The 20478-nt window shown below is 50.9% G+C and overlaps 1 protein-coding gene across 3 annotated transcripts; it reads left to right on the top strand.

Moving 5' to 3' along the window:
• The first annotated feature begins 661 nt into the window (after window positions 1-661).
• Window positions 662-19740, top strand: LOC114038101 (zinc finger protein 420-like). Of its 3 annotated transcripts, none has more exons than XM_027855223.1 (6): window positions 662-724; window positions 1803-2272; window positions 6614-6708; window positions 8717-8843; window positions 15929-16042; window positions 17948-19740. In XM_027855223.1, the coding sequence occupies exons 2-6, from the start codon at window positions 1966-1968 to the stop codon at window positions 19732-19734; spliced, it is 2430 nt and encodes an 809-aa protein (XP_027711024.1). In that variant the 5' UTR covers window positions 662-724; window positions 1803-1965; the 3' UTR covers window positions 19735-19740. The 3 variants fall into 3 exon arrangements, with proteins under 3 accessions (XP_027711024.1, XP_027711025.1, XP_027711026.1); XM_027855224.1 differs by lacking the exon at window positions 662-724 and adding an exon at window positions 960-1024; XM_027855225.1 differs by lacking the exon at window positions 662-724 and adding an exon at window positions 984-1043.
• Window positions 19741-20478: the final 738 nt, after the last annotated feature.

Raw genomic sequence — 20478 nt, 5'->3', positions numbered from 1 at the left:
GGGCCCAGCCGAAGTCCTCCATCAGAGCTACACCACGCTGTCCTGATGCATGGGCATGAAGCAAGAGCAGGATCCGTTCCTGGGATTGGGGGCAGACCCCATACAAGGCATGGAAGAGGCCAGCACAAGACTGGGCAACTGGTCATCTGGTTTGTCCCTCGTGAAGAGGAGGAACTTGTGAAACACGGGGAAAGTGGTGTGTGCATCGTAGCCACGCGTTGGGTGAGTTGGAATGCCAGGCTTCGAGGGATGATAGTCTTGAGGCTCCACTGGGGAGCCACTGAGCAGGGAGTGTGTAGCATGATCAGGGTGTTTTCTAACACCCTCTGACTCATGAGAAAAAATCCAGGACTAGCCCGAAAGGCTCCCAAGCCCCTTGGCCCCTGACCGCCCCCCCTACCTCGATCCTCTCCCCATTTCTCTCACCCTGCCCCATCCCAGGGCAACGCCTCAGTGCACTGCGGCTGCGCGCAAAAGGGATATTAGGGACTGCAGTTCCCAGAATCCTTTGAGCCTCACGAATTCCTGCTGCCAAGAGTCTCTTTCCCAGGAATCCCTCCCCAACCAGACTAAGCGCCTGCCGCTGAGGCCTCTGGGAAAATGGATTCCGGGAGCCGTGGGGGAGGAGTCCTAGTCGGGTAGCTCCTTCTGCGCAGGTGCAGGCACAGCCTCGGACCGACCTGAGCTGCGTCCTCTTTGTCGGGGCTCGGACCCGCGGCGTCAGGTGACTGCGGCCCCCGGGATCCAGGCAGCCGAGCTGAGGGGGGGGGGGCCTGACCCCCTTCCCGTCCCTGTCCCCTGACCCTGACCTCCCTCCTGCCGCCCTTCTCTCTAGGGGCGACGGTGAAGATGGGCCGGCCCCGCCCTGCCACAGACGTCACCTGTTGTCATGACGTCACCGCCACGCCCCCCTTCCCTCCTCCACCCACCGCCCTCCCCCTCCCCCCAGCCTTGGGCCTGGTCCCGGTCCCTGCCCCCTTCCCAGGCAGGGTCCTTCCCCCCACGTGCGCCAGAGTCCGTGAAGGTGCCTTGTCAGTGTCCATGTCAGTATCATCGTCAGTGTCTATGTCAATGTCCATGACGTCAGTGATAGCGCGTCTTTGTGTGTGACTGATTTGTGTCTGTGTCCCTGTGCCGAGTGCAGTGCGGTGCCTGGCTAATGCTCAATGTTTGTAGAGTTAAATTATCATTTTAAGTGTGTTTTTATGAATGTGTGAGTGTAGGCGTGTGTGTCAACGTGTGTTCGTGCATGACCAGTGACGTTCCCCTGAGGGTCCTGCTTCCTGAACTCCATCCCTCTGCTAACCAGTCTGTGTGTGTGAGGATTTATTCTGATTGTAGGGTCTCCCTGCCTAAGGGCACTGTAGGGGGTCTGACAGTGGGGGTGGGGCTGAGCAGAGTTGTGAGTCTTCTAGGGGGTCTCACAGTGGGGGTGGGGCTGAGCAGAGCTGTGAGACTTCTAGGGGGTCTCGCAGTGGGGGTGGGGCTGAGCAGAGCTGTGAGTCTTCTAGGGGGTCTCGCAGTGGGGGGTGGGACTGAGCAGAGCTGTGAGTCTTCTAGGGGGTCTCACGGTGGGGGGTGGGGCTGAGCAGAGCTGTGAGTCTTCTAGCCGGGCAGAGGCCAAGTCTGTATGTGAAACGTGTTTGTCAGAGAGGAGACCTGGCATGACTGACGAGGTCCTCTCTGGACCGGCATGCACATGTGTGTCTTCAGGTATGACTGTGCAGGTGAGCCAGCTGCAGGAGTTCTATGGGTGCTTGCTTGAGATCACTCCATCTAAGGAACTGCTTTCTGTTTTCTAGGGTCTTGACCACATCCTCAGGCCTCCTGAAATTGAGCTGTTTATCCAACTGGCTGCTGGATCCCTTCTACTGACAGAATCCGTGGAGTGTCGAGGCCTGGATCCCTGCTTAGAGCCCTAGAGCCAGGCTTCTAGCCAGTGAGACATTACCCTAAATATTGGGGATGGCGGTCCCCCTGAACTCCCACGTCCTGGGTCCACAGGAACAAGTCGGACTCCTGAGTTTGAAGGTGATGGATGATACGTCTGGGGACGAGGAATTCATCCCTGGAGGAGAGGACCTTGACACAGACTATGATGCCTTCTGCGAAGGCCTCACGGACGATCTTGGAGATCCACACGAAAGGGCAGAACAGTTTCTGACCATCATGCTTGGAAACGTGGAGACCTGGATGAAGTTACAGCATCTGGAGCCCAGTGAGGAGGCGTTGATTCTGGAGGACTCGCCCACCCAGCTGCTTGAGAAGAAAGGTGAGGCTTCCTGATATAACCACCCCACCTCTAGAGCACTCTGTCCTGTACCTTTGACCACCATAAGATTTGCAGTGTTCTGTGTGCACAGTCTCATTTGACCCTTACAACGACCCATATGAGGTAGATAGGATTATAATCATCCCCATTCTGCACATTTGGAAACTGAGACTCAAGGAGAGGAACCGACTTGCATCACGCAGCTAGTAAGTGTCTTGAGTCAGGATTTGAACCCGGTTCTTCTTGACTCCAAGTCTAGTATTGTGTGCATTATGCCGCAGTGCCTGCCTTTAACAGAAAGAGTGTGGGGGAGAGAGAGAGATAAAAAAGTCCAAGGGAGGAGTAAGGCAGCCATTTGATATGGTGGGAGATTATCCTTGGACAGAGTAGGGGAGAGGAAGGATTCCAGTGTGCCCAGTGAGGGAGGTTTAGGGTCTCTGCCCCAGGGCCTCCTGGCTTCCCTGAACACACTAATAATGACGCCCTCCGGGAAGCACATCCTCCAGGGAGATTGCACTGTTGGTATGGATGGGCTGCTTAGACCAGTCAGGGTGTTTGCTCTCCTGGCTTTGAATCCATGGCCTGTGAATCTGGCTTTTTCTGGATCACCCCTGTGGTTACATTTTATGATTCCTGGAGCCTTGTGGGGGCATGTGCTTTTATCCCCATTTGACAGATGAGAAAACTGAGGCTACATAATGAATTTCATAAGCTAGATGTTGGCAGAAGCAGGAAAAGAGTCCAGGTCTTCTGACGCAGAGAAGGGGTCCCAGCCCTCTGAGTGTAGCCTGTACCTGTGCTGGAACCCCCTTTACAAAACCCCAACAAGTGGATGTCCTACCTTTGCTTGAAGATTTCACACAAGGAGCAGCTGGCTCACCACCTTCACTGGCAGCCCATTCCCCTTTGGGAGGGTGCTCATACTCACGGTGGTTTTTCCTTACCACGATCTGCCTCTCTGTAGTACCTACCCTTTGCTCTTAATCCTGCCTTCTGGGGCCCAAGCAGAACAAGACCAACCAATCGGCAAACATTTATTAAGCACCTACTGTGTGTCAGGCTCTATCTAAGTGCTAACCCCTCCTTTCACCTGAGCACCAGCCCTTCACACTTGAGAATATCGACCCATAAGCTCACATCTTTTCTCCAGGCTAAGTAGCCCAAATTCCTTCCACAAGACCTCCATCTTCACAGACCATAGGCCCTTCCCCATCCTCATCATCCTTCCATGGTTCCTCTCCATCTCCACAATGTTCTTCCTAAAACCCCTTGTTCTGTGGTCCCTTCCTGAGGCCATCCAAATTCCCTGATAGTAAAGGGAATGTCTCCTGGAGCTAATTTCTCCAAGGAACCAGAAAGTTAATTCCTCATTTATCCCATGAGTCATGGGGGTGAGCAGAAATATTTTCCTTCATTAAATCAAGAGGTGCCTAAGGCATGTTATGGTTTAATTTTAGAATCATTTATTCTTAGAGTTGGGAGAGTCCCCAGAGGGCAGCTAGTGCAGGGCTTCTTAACCCTTTGGAGGCTCATAAATAGCTTTCATGAGCTCCATGAGCTTGGCACTTTGGATACTTTGATATGTAATTTATTTTATGCATTTAAAAACACAGTTCTGAGAAGGGCTCCATAGGCTTCACCAGATCGCCTGCCAAAAGGTCCAGGCCACAGAAAAGGCCCCCTTATCCAGCCCTGCCTCCCATACCACATCCCTGACAGGTGACTGGCCCTTCAGCCTTGGCCTACGCTTCTAGTGCCAGGCAGCTAGCGCTCGACCTTAAACGGTAGCTACTTTCAATTTCTTTTTTTTTTTTTAAAGACTGGATCTCTGTCTCGGCCATGCCAGAGGTGCATCTGCCACTTGTGGGTTGAATCCCACCGCTGATCCAAACAGAAGCTCACCCTTCACACACACACCCACACACCCACATACACACAACTCCATAGGGAGCCTGGTAGCTCCCCACCCTTCACACCCACACACACACACACACCCACACCCACACACACCCACCCACACACACACACACACACACACACAACTCCGTAGGGAGCCTGGTAGCTCCCCACCCTTCACACCCACACCCACACCCACACACACACACACACACACACACACACACACACACTCCCACTTCCAGATGCTGACTGTATGGGTGCCAGGCTTAGTGCAGACACCTGATCCACTTCAGCCTGTGTCCAGCTCAGAACTCCCAGGCTCAAGTGATCCACCCGCTGCAGCCTCCTTGGTCTCCAGGGTTACGGGGGTATGCCACCATCCATTTTTGGGAGTTGTGGTGGGGATATGGGGTGTTTGGGGATGACTAGCACCTCTGGTGTGAAGCTTGCCAAGCCCTTTTCGGAGCTGCACACCCACCTTTGGTGTCCCCCTGTCACCCAACTCTTACCTGTGTCTCCAAGAAGCTATAGCACGCACAGTGGCCACATCCCGGTAAACTGTCTTGGCAGGCAGGCTAAACCAGGCTGAGGATAACTAATGGGGCCTCAAACCCTTCGGTGAGTTGGGGAGGTGTCTACCCCAAGCATGTGAAGACTTCCCCTGGCAGAATGGGCAGATCAGAACAATTTGTTCCAAAGGCCACGAGGGCGGTGGAAGCAGGCACTGTGGAGCGCTTGGAGCTTGGTCAGATATGGAGGATGCCAAGGTCATCCTGACTTTTGTTCTGTCCTGCCATGAACGTGGTTGACTGGAAGAGAGAGCGAGGCTGATAACTTTGTGCAGCTCTGCCTCACTTCAATCCAATTCACCCAGGGGTCCAGATATCACCTGGGATGTCAGTGGTCTTCTTCAAAAACAAAGCACAAACAACAATCACAATAATTGTGGTAGGATTTTGTCAAACAGAGAGAAAGCGGTAAATCCAAGTATGAGGACAGAATCGTGAACAAAGATGTAGGGAAGGGGGAACCAAGTACATGTTTCGGGACAGAGGGTCAGTCATTTGGCCAGAATGTAGTTTGTCAAATGAGCATTTATTAAGTACCTTTTTATTATTTCTTACTTTCTGGGCAGTGTTAAGTGCTAGGGACACAGAGAAAGGCGAAAGACAGCCTGTGCTCCCAGGGAGCTCAGTTTATCCACATGGGATACAGAATGAATGGTAACACCACAGAAAGAAATAGTAGAAGCAAGAGGAGGGGGAAGGGGGAGAGGGGGGAGGGGAAATCAAAGGAATCCAGGGGCTGCTGACTTTGGAGGCTGAGGTGCTCGCCGGGTGGAAATGACTGGGGAGCATTTGGACATGAGGATCTCAGGTTCAGCAGAGAGAGCAGGGCCAGGAAGCAGATTGGCTGCTGTTGCTGTTTTTCATTCAATTTTCTTTTCAATTCCAAATTCTCTCCTTCCTCTTCCCCAACTCGTTGAGAGGGCAAGAAAATCAAAGTTTATTATAAATGTGTATAGTCACACAAAACAAATCCCCACATTAACCATGTCTAAAAAAAAAAAGAAAGGCGAGAAAGAAAAGTCTGTCTGAGTCCGTCAGCTCTCTATCATGAGGCCTTTGGAACCATCCTGGGTCACAGGCGCTGAGTCTTGTATCAGGCTTCCAAAGTCAATCCTCTTTACAACGTTGTTGTTATGGCGTGGAGTGTTTCTCTGTTCTGCTCATTCCACTCTGCATCAGTTCAGATGGGTCTTCCAAGGCTTTTCCAAACCTCCCTACCCAGGTGTAGATTGAGTCGCCTGCACGGAGGAGAGAGCCTGGAGAGAGGAGGAAGGGGTCTGCGGAGCGAGGGGGCCTCCCTCTGCTGAAGGCGGCCTGTGTCCCCGCTAAGTTTTCTCTTCCCCAGCTGTGACATGGCCAGTTGCTTCAACCAGCCTCCCTTTCTATCCGTCACCTACTCTGGCCCAGAAGCTGTCAAATGCTAAAGATACAGACAAAAATGCCACAGCCCCTGCCCTCAAGGAGCTTACATTCTAGCCTCTAACACTGTTCTAAGCCCTGTGCTCTCCTGGCTTCCATCAATTAGAAGTGGTCCAACTTGTCAGGCAGGGCCAGCTCAGTCCCTAGAACTGTCCCAGGTACTTGGATTTGGCCTGAGGAGTACAGGGGATGACAGAACAGCGATGGCCATGTTCTGGGTGCCAGACTGAGGTGCCTCTGGTTGAGTCCTGGACTGGAGTAGGGACAGACCTGCTCCTAGGCCTTCTAGGCAGGTGCCGCCTCCCGGGCCTGAGCTCTGTCTGTTACAGGCTCCTGTGGCTGCCAGGCTAGAGCCAGAGGCGCGGAGGGCAGCAGAAGGCCCTGGGCCTCCGTTTTCCCACTGGGGTGGGGGTGGCAGAGGGCTGGATCCCATGGCCCTTGTCTTGTCTCCTAGATTTTCTGTACCAGGACTTCGCCTTTCACGAGGAGTGGAACCCTGAAGAGGAGGTGGAGGAGATGGCTGCTGAGTTCCTGGCCTCCAGGTCCCAGGTGAGGTGGAGTTGCTTCTCTTGCCCAAAGTGCTGCCTCAGTCCCCCTCCTCGCTCTGCAGCATCTTTGCCAGGCCCAGCCCAGGCCAGGGGCTCAAGTGCCCGTCGTCCTCCTTGGGGGTCTGGGCCGCTTCCTTCCTGGCAGATGACGGCCTCCTCAGGGAATCCTCCCCACTTGCCTCCTGCCTCCCTCAGGATCCCTTTCCTGGACTCACAGCTTTCACGCCTTTGTCCTGTCCAGTCAACAAGAAACAATTCTAACTTTTGCTAATCTCCTCCCATGTGCCAGGCTCTATGCTGGGCACTGGGGGGGCACAAAGACAAAAACAAAATAATCCCTGCTGGGGCAGCTAAGTGGTGCAGTGGATAGAGCTTCGGCCTTGACGTCAAAAGGACCTGAGTTCAAATCCGGCCTCAGACACATAACACTTACTAGCTGTGTGACCCTGGGCAAGTCACTTAACCCCATTGCCTAGCAAAGGGGAAAAAAAAAAAGGAGCCTAAAAAAACAAGAACAAAAACAAAAAAAAACCAATCCCTGCCTTCAGTGAGCTTACATTCTAAGGGAGGGGGATGTCAGGTACAGAGACAGGTAAATATAAAGAATATTTGGAGGTGGAGGATGGGGGAATCAGGAAAGGCTTTATATGGGAGATGGCCTTGGGAACGTGGGGTCCTAAGAGGTGGAAGTGAGGAGGGAAGGCCTACGAGGGATGGGGAATAGCCTACATCAAGTCAGTCAATCACCAGGCATTTATTAAGCACTTGCTGTGTGCCGGGCCCAGTACTAAGCACTGGGGATACAAAGAAAGGCAAAAACACAGTCCGTGCCCTCAAGGAGCTTACAGTCTAACTTGGGGGGAGAGGGGAGAACACACGTAGACAGTTTGGATAGGAAATTCCAGCAGAGGACAGGTACTGGCATTAAGAGGGATGAGGGAAGGCTCCCAGGAAAAGGCGGAATGTCAGCTGCGACTTGAAGGAAGGCAGCCAGGGCAGCCAGGAGGCAGAGATGAGGAGGGAGAGCCAGGGAAGAGGCCTGGAGTCTGGAGATGGAGGGCCTTGGGCCAGAGCCACTGAGCGGCACGTTCATGGGGAGGGGCCTATGTAAGACTGGACTCCACGGCACTGGAGCGCTATGGTCAAGAAGCCGCAGCGGCTCCCCAGTGTCTCTGGGATCCGAGGCAGATTCCTCAGCTCAGCATCGACAGCCCTCTGTGATCTGCTCCCGCCTGCCTGGCCCCCGCCCTGAACATCCTCTGCATTCCAGCTTCGCTGATGTCCTGGCTCTTCCCCTAACTCAGCACTCTCCTGTGTCCACACCTTTGCCTCGGTCATCCCCCAGACCTGGAATCCACTCCCTTCTCCTTTCTCTCCTCTTCCTTTGCGGCTCGGCTGAGGCTCTGCCTCTTCTGTGAAGCCTTCCCAGATTGAGAATTCCTTCCAGTTGTTAACCCGTTATTTCTCCTCCCATTTCCTTGTATTATGTACATGCAATGTTCCATTCCCCTAGTAGAATGTAGGAGCCATTCAGTTCTTTGTCTCTGAACCCCCCCCCTCCAATGGTTCCTGGCCTAGTGACTCACACGTGGTAGGAAAGCATTTTACAAATACTTGTTGGATTGAATTGAAAGTGTTCCTTGGCCAGCAATGGTGGGACCAGCTCTGGAAGCACCGCTGGTGGTCTCAGTGGGCCCATGCATGGAGAAAGAAGCTGCAAAGGGAGGCTGGAGTCAGCCTGATGAGGGCCTTGAAGGCTGAGAAAGGAAGGCCCAGCCCAGCTGTCTGCTGGGGCCTTCAGGCCAGTGTCCTTCTTGGCCCGTCCCTGCTAGCCACATTCCAGCCTCACCTGGCTTACTGCCCCTGGAATGACCACCCCCATCCCCTTGGGCTATCTCCTCTCCTAGCCAGCTCGAGCATCATCACCAGTTCCACTGCTGCCGTGGTGTTTGGGGTGGGGAAGGGGAAGGAAGGTGGAGGATGCGACAGGGAGGTCTCTTGTGTTTCAGGAGCCGGTGACGTTCAAGGACGTGGCCGTGGACTTCAGCCAGGAGGAGTGGGGGCAGCTGGAGCCTGCGCAGAGGGACCTCTACAGGGACGTGATGCTGGAGAACTATGAGAACCTGGTCTCCCTGGGTAAGGACAGGGTGGGCATCACTAGGCCAGCCCAGGACAGGGTCCCCCTGGGACTCAGAATCCGTGTTTGGGAGGCCTCTGCCTCCATGATTATTCTGTAGAGTTCAGTTGTGTTTAATCGTAGGGTTCAGGGGTAAAACTAAAATTGGCGCTTTCATATTTGCAAAGTCCTTTCTATATGTATGATCTCATTTGTTCCTCACAACAACCCTGGGAGGAAGGTGCTAGCATTATTCCCATTTTAGAGATGAGGAAACTGAGGCCAAGACAGATGAAGTGGTTTTCCCCGGGTCACCCAGCTGGGCACGGTCCACCTGACTGCAGGCCCACAGCTCTGTCCACTGCACCACCTCCGTTCTCTGGTTGGCCTTTGTCGAGTTGGAAATGGGAAGTTTCCTTATGCTTCTTCAGAGGCTGTTCCCTGACAGATCCTTCTCAGCTTAGGGAACTCCTCGAAGGCCGGGTCCCCCTCCTCTGGCAAGTGTGCCCCTGGTTGGCCACCCCCTCCTTCCTGGACACACGGCAGAGTGTTTTGGGCCACCCTCCAGGCCCGCAGACCCCCGCTCAGGAGGGGGGAGCTCAGGGGCAGCACAGACACCCAAGTTCCTGTTCTCTCGCTCAGAGGGCATGGTGTGTCCCTGGCGCTGCCACAGTTGGGAGCTCTCCCGCCGTCCCGAGGTTCTTAGGGCTTCTTCCCCTGGGCCCTCAAAAGGGCAGAGTGCTGGGACATCAGAGACCTCCTGTGCCAGCCTGTCCCCAGACAAGAGCCCCCCTGCCTCCAGTGTCCCCAATGGGCTCAGACAGCTCTTGCTTGGAGACCACCAGGGAGAGGGACCCAGCACCGTCAGGGGGCAGAGGCCCATGCCGTTGTTGGGTGGCATTCATTGTTAGGAAGGTTTTCCTGAGATCAAGTCTCTAATTTTCATCGTGAAATTGGGGGCCAAACAGAACAGCAAACACAGAGTTTAATGTATTTGTACAGCACACTACTTGTGTGTACATTGCACCTTCCTTTGCCCACTTCAGAAAAGTCCTTTAAATACTTGAAGAGAGCTGTCGTGCCCCCACCAAGTCTTTACTGCTCCCATTTTCTTCAGCGGAGGTTCACGATTGATCTCAAGGCCATCCCATCTCCACCGGGCTGTCCCCTCCCCAACTGATCAATGTCCTTCCTGAACAGTGGGTGCTGGAATGGGTGCAGTGCTCCTGGCATGTTCTGGCAGGGCAGAGTACTAGGGGACCTTCACCTTCCTTGTCCTGGACCCTGCCCTTCTTTTCCTATAAGCTGAGATCGTGCTGGCCAACTATACTGTTGTGAACTGTAGCAACCAAAAAGCTTTTCCCCTTGTGGGAGGGTCCCTGTCATCTCCTTCTGGAACGTTTGTAGGCTAGAATTTCCTGTTCTTGCTCTCTGCCATCTGAGCTGGCATCAGGCTTAGAGCTGTTAGGACCCGCCTGCCTGTTTGGAAGTTTGGGTGAGTGCCTGGTATGGGGGGAGACACATAGTGAGGGCCTCAGACCCCAGCTCCAGGCGCCTGACCCTGCTCCTTCATTCTCCATCTAGGATCCCCAAGGACTCTAGATCAGGCTTCCTTCCCAACAGCCAAGGGCAATTTACTTTAACAAAATTACTAATTAACTCAAATATATAGCACTTTCAGGCTTTACAAAATGTTTCCCTCACAACGAACCTGTGAGGTAGGTAGTGGTCAGTATTTTTATCCCTGTTTTACAAATCAAGAAACTGAGGCACAGGATAGTGAAGTGACTTCACTCAAATCACACGGATAGTGTTAGAGGCAGAATTTGAACCCAGAACCTCCTTTACTCCTGGACACAGGGATAAAGTTAGAACGTAACGGTTCCTGCATCCAGGAAACAATAGTCACGCCCACAGGCCTCATCCAATCTTTTAGGATTCTCCTGTTAATTCCAAAAAGGAAACCTGTCTTAAAACAGGCCCCTGTGAATGAATGAATGAATCATTTAATCATTTACTATATGCAGAGCACTGTGTGAAGAGCTGGTTTGCAGATAAGAAGATAAGACAGTCCCTCCCCTCAAGGGGCTCCCTTCTAATGGGGAGACAGCATATATGGGAGGTTTCAGCTACAAGTCAGTTGAAAAGGTCCCATGGTGCTTAGGGGCAGAGGCAGAGCAGATGGGGATGCCTCCTCTTTAATGTCAGTCACTGATAAAACCAAATCAGTTTCTGATGGGCCAAGGACGTCCCCTTCTGGGTCCTTGGGAACTGTGGCTGTAGCCCGTGCAGGGGCAGGTCCAGGCTGCTTCCCGGGGGGATGGCAGCGGGCACTGGGCTAGAAGCCTGGCTGTTCCCAAGGCTCTTGGCTTCAGGACCGCGGGCCATCTCCTTCAGGGTCTTCAGGGAGATGGTGGTTGAGGTAGTGGCATTAGTTTGATTTGCCTGGCACCTAGTGCCTCCTGTCTCCCCTTCAGGGTGCCTCCCTGCTTCAGCTAGGCTGACCCTTCCTCCTGTTCTGGGCGTAGCAGTTGGTTGGCAATTGGTAGGGATGGCTGACCCCTTACCCAGAGGATGGCTGTGAGGGCTGGGCTGGAAGCAGGACTGGTGGTCTGAGGGCGCTGCCTCTCCCAAGGCTCTTGGGCCCATCTGCCTCTTGGTGGCATTTGGTAATTATAAAGAAGGTGGCTCCTTCTCTGCAATGATTTTTCCCCTCAATGATGGCTCTGGGGGCTGGAATGGAAGCAGATCCAGTGGTTTGGACAACACTGCTGTTCCCAGGGCTCTTGGGTTAAGGGTTCTGGGGTGTCTCTCTCAGAGTCTGGTCCAGTGATGGTGGTGGTTTGATGTGCATGACACAGGCTACCTCCTGCCTCTCTCAGGGAGCCCTCGGCTCCTTACCTTACAGGGCACCCAGAGGAGAGCAACCAGGATGGGGAAGAGTCTTGAGTGGGTGACAAAGGAGGGAGCCTGGAGGAGAGAAGGTGGGCCAAGAGGGGTGTGAGAGCTGTGTTCTAGTACTGAAGGCCTGTCATGTGGAGGAGGGCCCCAGACCAGAGCCAGGAGCAGGGGCCATTTGGGCCTGATATTGATTGTGAGAGCTCTCCAAGGTAGAGCTGGCTGCCTCGAGAGGCCGGCTGCCCTGATGCTGTTCAACCCCTTGCTGAGGACATTCTGTGGGCATGGCTTTGGTGTTCTAGCTTGGACTGGATGGCATACAGGATTTTGTCCCACTCTCAAATCCTGTCATTTGGGTGTACGCAGGCCTGAGAGACTACTTCTTACCAACTTTTCCTGTCTTTTCCCAGCTGTCACTAATACTGTTTCTTTCCCCTCCACTTCTGCCCATTAGGAAACATTCCTTTTTCAGGGGCATAGGCTGTTTCTGGGTTGAAACCAATCTCCTAAAAACAAACTCACAGGATGTTAATTCTGCTCCCAATCCTCTTCCTCAGGGCACAGAGACCAGAGGCATAGACTTAGGGTGTGTTGGGCCCCACCCAGACCTGGCTCCCCAGAAGACTCATCCCTACAGAGATCCGTTTCTCATGAATGACTGATAGGTGTATGGGTAGGGATTTGATAGGATCCTAAAGAAATGGGGTAAAATTACCCACTATCCCTTATGGTCACCCCTTTGGTCACACAGTGTCTCCTTTATGGACAGTTTTATCTGTCTTTCCTTCAGGGCAGATGGGAAATCAGCCCATCAGTGGCCTCTGGAACCAAAGGTGACCCCAGGGATGAGAGGCCTCTAGTCTCCAAATTCTAACTGGCTGTGGAGAAAGAAACCCGGGCCCTCTAACTCCCATCTGCTGTGTCCCTTCAAAAATGAGACACCCCTTCTCCCCTCTCCCACTTCTTGGGACCTTAAGGTTTCTAGTAGTAAATGAATTGTTGTTGTTTTGTTTTTTGTTTTTTAATTAGGCCTCTGGTACATATCTACAATGGCTAATCCAGGGAGAAGGGAAAGGAATTTAATTTGGGGTGTGGCCTTGACCAAAAGACTGAATGTCACTCAGTCCTGCTTCCAGGGAAGGAGTTCCCTTTTCTGTTTTCCATCACCTCCCCTTTAGCCTGTCTGTGCTCCCACAGTTTCCAGAGATACTTGGGGTTCCTATACTTCACCCCCTTAGTGTAATCCTTCACGTTGGTATGGCCCTGTACCATTTCCAAGGTCTTTCCTCCCATCCTCTCATCTGATTTTCCCTCCACATTTAGAAGGGGGTTCCTTGGGCCCTCTTTTCCACCAGAGCCTTCTGTCACATGAGGTATCCACTCATATACAAAAAGCCCCAGCTAGTTTTATCTCTGGGATGGAACTGATTGAGAGTCAGTCCATCAGCATTTACTAAGCATTTATTGTGTGCCAGGTGCTGTGCTAAGCAGTGGGAATACAAATATAAGCAGAAAGAAAGACAGGCCCTATTCTCAAGGAGCTTCCATTCTAATAGGGAAAGACGATATGTGAAGACGGGTTGGGGGTGTGAGGGGAAGAGATGACGGTCCCTGGCCTCCTCCACCTGGTAGAGAAAGTCGGGAGGTCAGGAGTGTAGCCTGGAGAGGAATGAAGATGAAGGCGAGCTCAGGCTCAGGGGAACAGAGTCTCCTTGCGCCCCCTCCAGTCCAGGCCATAAAAATAGCCACCCAGATGAGGTTACTTAAATGTCAGCAGGCCATGCCTCACCTGCAGGGTGATGGCCTCCCCACAGGAGACATCCCCATTGCACCTTACCTGAATTCTATACCACTGTTCATCCTCTGTGGGACCCCTCTAATGCCGAACAGTGGAGAGAAGGGGACCCCTCTGTGTGACCTCCCACCAGTATGCTCCATGTCAGATTCGCTACATGAGCTTCTTCTGTCCGTGAAGCCATTTTTATTAGGCTGGAAGACACCCAGCGTCTCTGGATCAGGGTTCTCAGGTAAAACATCCCCACTGCCCCAGGGCCTTTAAATTTAGATGATGACGATTGGCAAAACCAAAGGCCAAGCATCAAGCCCCCATTTTACCCAGAAGCCCTTCTCGAGCCTGGTTTCACTACTGATCAACCTGACAGGTTTGGCCAGCTCCATTTCTGACCCCCCTTCCTAGCCTACTGGCCTCCTAGCTTCCAGGGGGTGCACCATGTTGATGGCTGATATAATGTGGACATGGATCAGCTTAGCCGACTGAAGCTCAGAGCTCCCAGCCCCTGGGATCAAAAGAGTGTGCCATATGCACCCCCTAGAAGTTCCCCCATTCAGATTCCCTGTGAGGTGACATTAGGCAGACTTCCACTTGGCCTGCTCCCCCAACCATCAAACTTGGGCACAGGCGGAAGAGACAATGAAATAGAGGCCCCTGAGTCACTGGGGGTAGACCTATGCCTAAAGCCAGGCCACCCTAAACCAGAGGACAGGATCTCCAAAGGCAGGAGACCCCAGAGCTAGACCACTGGGCAGACCCTCTGCTGAACTCCTATAAATGCTGCCACTTCTCAAGAAACACTGGGGGAGGGTGGAGAGAGAGAGAAACAGACGGACAGACTCAGAATAAAGCCAACCTAATTAGATCCCAGCTTCTCTGGCGTGCTTTCACATACTCTGAATGCTTTTGAATAACTGCAGGGGAGCCTTAAATGCCCCCAGCATCAGAATTCTATAAGCCGAAGCTTGCCTCAGAACCCACCAAAAGTACTTCCCTCCATTGGTGTCTGACCATTATCTACAGTAAGACATCATTTTCCCTATCTTAGTCAATGATAGAATTCTTACTTTCCACATGGAAAGTGTGGGTTAATTTTTTTTTCAGTTTATCTGTGTAGTTTTCTTTGGGGAGATTTTCCTCTCCATGCTAGGGGTGGGAGCATATATTTCTTCTGGCAGAGACAGAAGGATGCTTCTTTGCCTGCTTAATGGGCTAGCCAATATGTAGGAACCTTCCCTTCTGGGCAAGTCTGTCTCCACTGTTCCAAGGAAGTTGAACATCTTTTTCTTTCTATAAAGTACAAAGCACACAGTTTGGCACAGATTAACTATAGCACCAGTTCCCATGGGTCTTTGCAGGTTTTTTCCCTGTCATTTTCTCAATAAAGTGTTATTCAGACCTAACCTTGGCTGAGAATCTCTTAACTCCCTCCCTACTTGTTTCCCTGTTAAGTTTGATGTGTTTTTACACCAAACTACTTATGTGTGTGTTCAACCCTCCTTTGTCCACTTCAGATAAGAGTGAAGGTCATCTCATGCCCATTCCTCCCACCCCTTTCTCCATTTTTTCATACTTTTCTCATACATTCCAATAGAGATAAATAATGAGTTCTACCCCCTTTTTTCTCCTTTCTACATTAGTATATTCCTTTTGCCCTTCCTTCTATTTTCCGTCTTAAAACACAAGAGAACTAATCCCTCTGTTTCTCTTGCTTAACTTTGAAGACATTAACGTTCTCAAGGGACACTGGTTTCTTCTCCCCCTGTTAGAACGTTAGCACTTCATGTTCCTACAGCTCCTTCTAGTTTCTCAGATACATTTACCTCCCTGGTTTTCTCTGGACTCATATGTCAATATTCCTCTTCAGCTCTGGTCTTTTGATGAGGGGTGCTTGAATGGCTTCCATTTCATTAAAGGTTCATTTTTTTTTTCCTAGTAGAACGTATGCTCAGTACAGCAGCCATTCTTAACCCACTGCCCACCTCCTTGGGATCCAGCTTCTTAACTACATAATATCCTTGTTTCGAGAGACAAATTCACCCATCTTTTGGTGATCCCCATTACTTTTTGGTAAGCTTGTTTTTCTGAAGACATCCCCCAGCCCCAGTCAGTTTGTAGCTAGCTTTCCTTCCTTCTCCTCCCCAAGTCTAGGCTAGGAACTCTTCCAAAAGCTTTTTTCTTTCCTGGATCCTCAAGCAGGATTGTGAGCTAGAGATGTTCCATAAGCACATCTAGGGGCACCTGGGCTATTGGACATGACAGATCACATGTTCTGAAATGCCCAGAGAGATGAAGAAACCTTTCCAAGAACTCCAGTGTCAAACAAAAGCCCCCCCTCACTTTAACAGGGCTTATACAACCTTAGAGAAGCAAGCTTCCTTGGCAAGTAATGGGGGTCTCTTTTCCCGTGAGCAGGACTTGTGGTGTCCGAACCTAATGTCATCTATCATTTGGAACAAAAGAAAGAGCCATGGATACTGGATCTACAGGGAACTGCCAAGACAAAGGTACTAAGAGACACCTGTCCAGGTGAGTGGAGATCAGCCAGGTGGCACATTCTTGGAAGGCTAGCTGGTTAGTGAGTGCCAGGGCTCCTTTGGAAATGTTGATCAGGGACCAATTAGTTAATCACCTCCCTCCTGTGACACACCCCCTTCCCTCCACCCTACCACCCCCACCCCCTGACCCTGAGATCAGTTCTTGTCTGGGAAAACGTTCCTTCGGTTTCGATGTTTTCTTAAGAGGTCAGTGGTGTCTAATGTTTGCTCGGCTTCTGGCCTCCTGAACTGACCCTACTTCTTTTTGCTTTCCTGTCTGCTTCTTCATTTCTGATGGCTAGCCCTCCTGCCTCTGTATACGTCTTGGCCTTTCGTTCCTAACTTTGTTGTGGCCCCTGCAGCACCTTGCATCTACTTCTGCGCTTGAAGGTTCACAGTTTTGTGGGGAGGGGCAGGCACTTCCTCCACTGCTCACAGCCCCTTCATAACTTGGCCAGTAGCCTTCCAGAATTGCTGTGATTGAAAGATTCGTCCTCACCCAGAGACTGTGCTGGTGAGGAGCCTCCTTAGCTCTATGGAGGCTGGTCCCACCACCAGAGCCTTCCCAGCACCCCAGACCCTGCCAGAGGCGCCACTGGCCCAGGGCCACTCAGACGCCACAGTGAGGCCGGCCCAACTCTGGTCATGTCGGTTACCTGCTCAGAGCCCCACCATGGCTCCCTTTGGCCGGGAGGGTAAACGCCAACCTCCCCAGCCTCCTCTTCCAGTCTGGCCACATCTCCCGCTCTCCCCGAGCCACGCCCTCCATTGGTCTGCCTGCTGTTTTCCTACCCGCATCTGCCGGTCTTCCCCCTTTGTGTGCCTTCTGGTCATGTACTCATAGATCCCAGGTGGAGGACCCTGCCTCCAGTTATTCAGGTCCTAGAAAAAGAAGTGTCCTCCTGTCTGCCTTACTAACGTACACCCGTCCCGTCCTTCACAGTTTGCTTGAAATGTGGGGGGATGCAACCTTCTGGCTTAATTTACATGTCTAGCCAAGGGTTAAAGCAGATCCCTCTCATTAATTTATTGAAAATCTTGCCAAAATTTATGCTTACATTCTCTTAATCCAGTTTGGCTGGATAACAGAAGGTGTGAAAGAAGGTAATATTAAGTTGGGAATTTCCAGGACTGGTCTACTGTCTGGAATGAGGAAATTCATAAGAACTGAAGGTCAGAGAGCAGTTAGGTGAGTAGGACAACTCACATGAGGAATTCCTAACAAGGAGACCCGGAAACTAAGGAAATCTCTGCCTTAGCCAGGAGACCCTTTATAGAATGCCCACTGGGCTAGTATACAGTCCCAGTGTGTGGTCAAATGAAGACCTGTGGAGTGATGGTCAATGGGTTAGCACAGCAGTGGAGAACGTACAGCCTTGAGGCCATATGTGGCCCCCTAGGTCAAGTGTGGCCCTTTGACTGAGTCCAAACTTCACAAGACAAATCTTGTTCCGCATTCAGGTTCCCCACCTGTGGGTTAGCATAATGAACTACGGAGTACGTGGTCAGAATTAAAGTCAGATGCCAACACTGATCCATATTTTCTCAGTCTAGCTTTAGCCTTTCTCTGTGTAATCCGCTAACACTGCCTGTGTGACCTTGGGTAAGTCACTGAACTTCCCTAGGTCTCAGTTTCCTCACCTGTAAAATGGAGAGGCCTCTGAGGTCCCTTTCAGCTATTGGCCCCTTTTCATGGTTTGGATTAGCTCTCCTTTCACTTCTCTCTACTAATTACTTTTATTCCACTTTCCCCCTCTTTCCCCCAAAATGCAAGGCTACATTTGACATCTGTGAAAGACTCCTCCTAGACAGAATTTTCAACTTTATTTCTATTATTGTTATTTCTTTTCTCTCAGCACAAGGAAAACAGAATGTTTCTGTTTTTCATTTCTTTCAGACCAGAACACCCAAACCGAGAGCCAGGCAAAGTCATCTGCTTCAAAACAAGGCAATTCTGAAGAAGGGTCCCTTCAGGGGCCAATAATGGAAAAGCCCACAAGGGATGGTCCCTTGAACTCCAAGTTAAGAGTAGCCAATCAGTGTGAAGGCAGGTTGAAGAGAAAAAAGAAAAGAGGAAACCAGGAGAAATTCTATGAATGTAGTGAATGCAGAAAAGCCTTTAACCACTTCTCCGCTCTTATTCGACATGGGAGAATTCACACTGGAGAGAAACCCTATGAATGTGGTGAATGTGGGAAGACCTTCAGCCAAAGCACATGCCTTACTGTACACCAGAGAATTCACACTGGAGAAAAACCCTACGAATGTGGTGAATGTGGGAAGACCTTTAGTGACAGCTCGACCCTCATTCGACATCGGATCATTCATAATATAGAGAAACCATACAAGTGTCACGAATGTGAGAAATCCTTTAGTTACTGCTCAGCCCTTATTCGACACCTTCGGATTCACACTGGAGAAAAGCCCTATGAATGTAACGAATGTGGAAAATCCTTCAGCCACAGCACGTGCCTTACCCAGCATCAGAGAACTCACACTGGAGAGAAGCCCTATGAATGTAATGAATGTGGGAAAGCCTTCACCCAGAACTCATCCCTTTATTACCATCAGAGGACTCATACTGGAGAGAAACCATATAAATGCAGTGAATGTGGGAAAGCCTTCAGTTACCATGCATCACTCACTCAACATAAGCAAACACACACTGGAGAAAAGCCCTATGAATGTAGAGAATGTGGGAAAACCTTCAGTCGAAGCACGTATATTATTGAACATCAGAGAATTCATACTGGAGAGAAACCCTATGAATGTATCGAATGTGGAAAAGCCTTCAGATATTGCTCTGCTCTTACTCAACATCAGAAAATGCATACAGAAGAGAAACCCTATGAATGCCGAGAATGTGGGAAAGGCTTCCATTTTTATTCGGCTCTTATTCAGCATCGGAAAACTCATACTGGAGAGAAACCCTATGAATGTACTGAATGTGGGAAAGCCTTTATCCGGAGTACTTGCCTTACCCAACATCAAAAAGTTCACACTGGAGAAAAATGCCAAGAAAACAGTGAGTTGAGGAAAGCCGTTGGCCAAAGCTCAGCCCTTCCTGAAAATCAGAGAATTAAAACTGGAGGGAAATCCTACGAATGTACTGACTGTGGGAAAATCTTTAAGTATTACTCAATCCTCGCTCAACATCAGAAAACTCATACTGGTGAAAAACCCTATGAGTGCATTGAATGTGGGAAGACCTTTAGCCGGAGCACATGCCTTACCAAACATAATAGAACTCATACAGGTGAGAAACCCTATTTATGCAGTGTATGTGGGAAAGCCTTTAGTCAAAACTCATCCCTTACTGAACATCAGAGAATTCACACTGGAGAGAAACCCTACGAATGCAGTAAATGTGGGAAAGCCTTCAGCCGGAGCACATTCCTTACTCGTCATCAGCAAACCCATACTGGAGAGAAGCCCTATGAGTGCAGTGAATGTGGGAAGTCCTTCAGCCAGAGGTCATCCCTTTATTATCATCAGAGAACTCACACTGGAGAAAAACCATACGAGTGCTTTGAATGTGGGAAATCCTTCAGCAGGAGCACATTCCTCACTCAACATCAGAGAATTCACACTGGAGAAAAGCCCTATGCATGTAGTGAATGTGGGAATACTTTCAGTAGGCGTGCAGCTCTCACCAAGCATCAAAGACTTCACACTGAAAAGTAATTCTAGGTATGTAATGAATGTGTATTCAGAGACACTTTGGTAGGTGCCCACATGACAAATTGTCACAAGGGGGATTGAGTCATTTTTTAAAAGGCTATTTGTACCCTATGTTGCTCTCTCCCCGTAATGCATGTTAGTTGTCTCCTGGCAACGGTGTTGGTGGTGTTTGTCCTTCATTTCTGAAGAGGACTAATGACATCATGGGATGATGTCTTGACTTACTCGTGAATTGGATCTGAGTGAGGCAGAGTCGCACAAAATCGTCAGCCTCACTCTCTCTCCCTGAGTCATCAGAGTCCAGTGAAAAAACAAAAGTCAAGATGACTGGCAATGGCCCAGGATGACCTTGGCATCTTCGATGCCTGACCAGGCTCTACACTCTCCATAGCACTTGCTTTAGCTGCCTTTATGGCCATTGGAACTAATTGTTCTTATCCATCCATTCCACTGGGGAAAGTCTTTACGTGCTTGGAGCAGACGCCCTCTAACTTACCAACAGGTGTGAGGCCTGTTGATGACCTTCAACCTGGTATAGCCCATCTGCCAAAATGGTTTTTCAGGGTGTGGCCACTGTGCGTGCTACAGCTTCTTAGGGCCACAGGTGAGAGTTGAGTGCAAGTGGACAGCGAAAGTGGATGAGCAGCCCTGAAAATGGCTCAGCATCCCTCACGTCAGAGGTGCAAGTCCTCCCTAAACACCCTATATACCCCATCACCCCCTGCACCACTCCTGGTGAGTGGTGAG

Source organism: Vombatus ursinus, unplaced genomic scaffold (assembly GCF_900497805.2).
Source record: "Vombatus ursinus unplaced genomic scaffold, bare-nosed wombat genome assembly UNPS02010822.1, whole genome shotgun sequence".
NCBI lineage: Eukaryota > Metazoa > Chordata > Mammalia > Diprotodontia > Vombatidae > Vombatus > Vombatus ursinus.
The sequence above is the reverse complement of the archived record's forward strand: the minus strand, read 5'-3'. Positions and strand labels throughout refer to the sequence as shown.

What these genes read in the sequence shown, in the direction of transcription:
- LOC114038101 (XM_027855223.1), top strand. Translation starts at nt 1,966, where the DNA reads ATGGCGGTCCCCCTGAACTCCCACGTCCTGGGTCCACAGGAACAAGTC. An exon ending in TGAGAACCTGGTCTCCCTGG is followed by an intron (nt 8,844 to 15,928) that starts GTAAGGACAGGG and finishes TCCCGTGAGCAG; the next exon opens with GACTTGTGGTGTCCGAACCT. An exon ending in ACTAAGAGACACCTGTCCAG is followed by an intron (nt 16,043 to 17,947) that starts GTGAGTGGAGAT and finishes CATTTCTTTCAG; the next exon opens with ACCAGAACACCCAAACCGAG.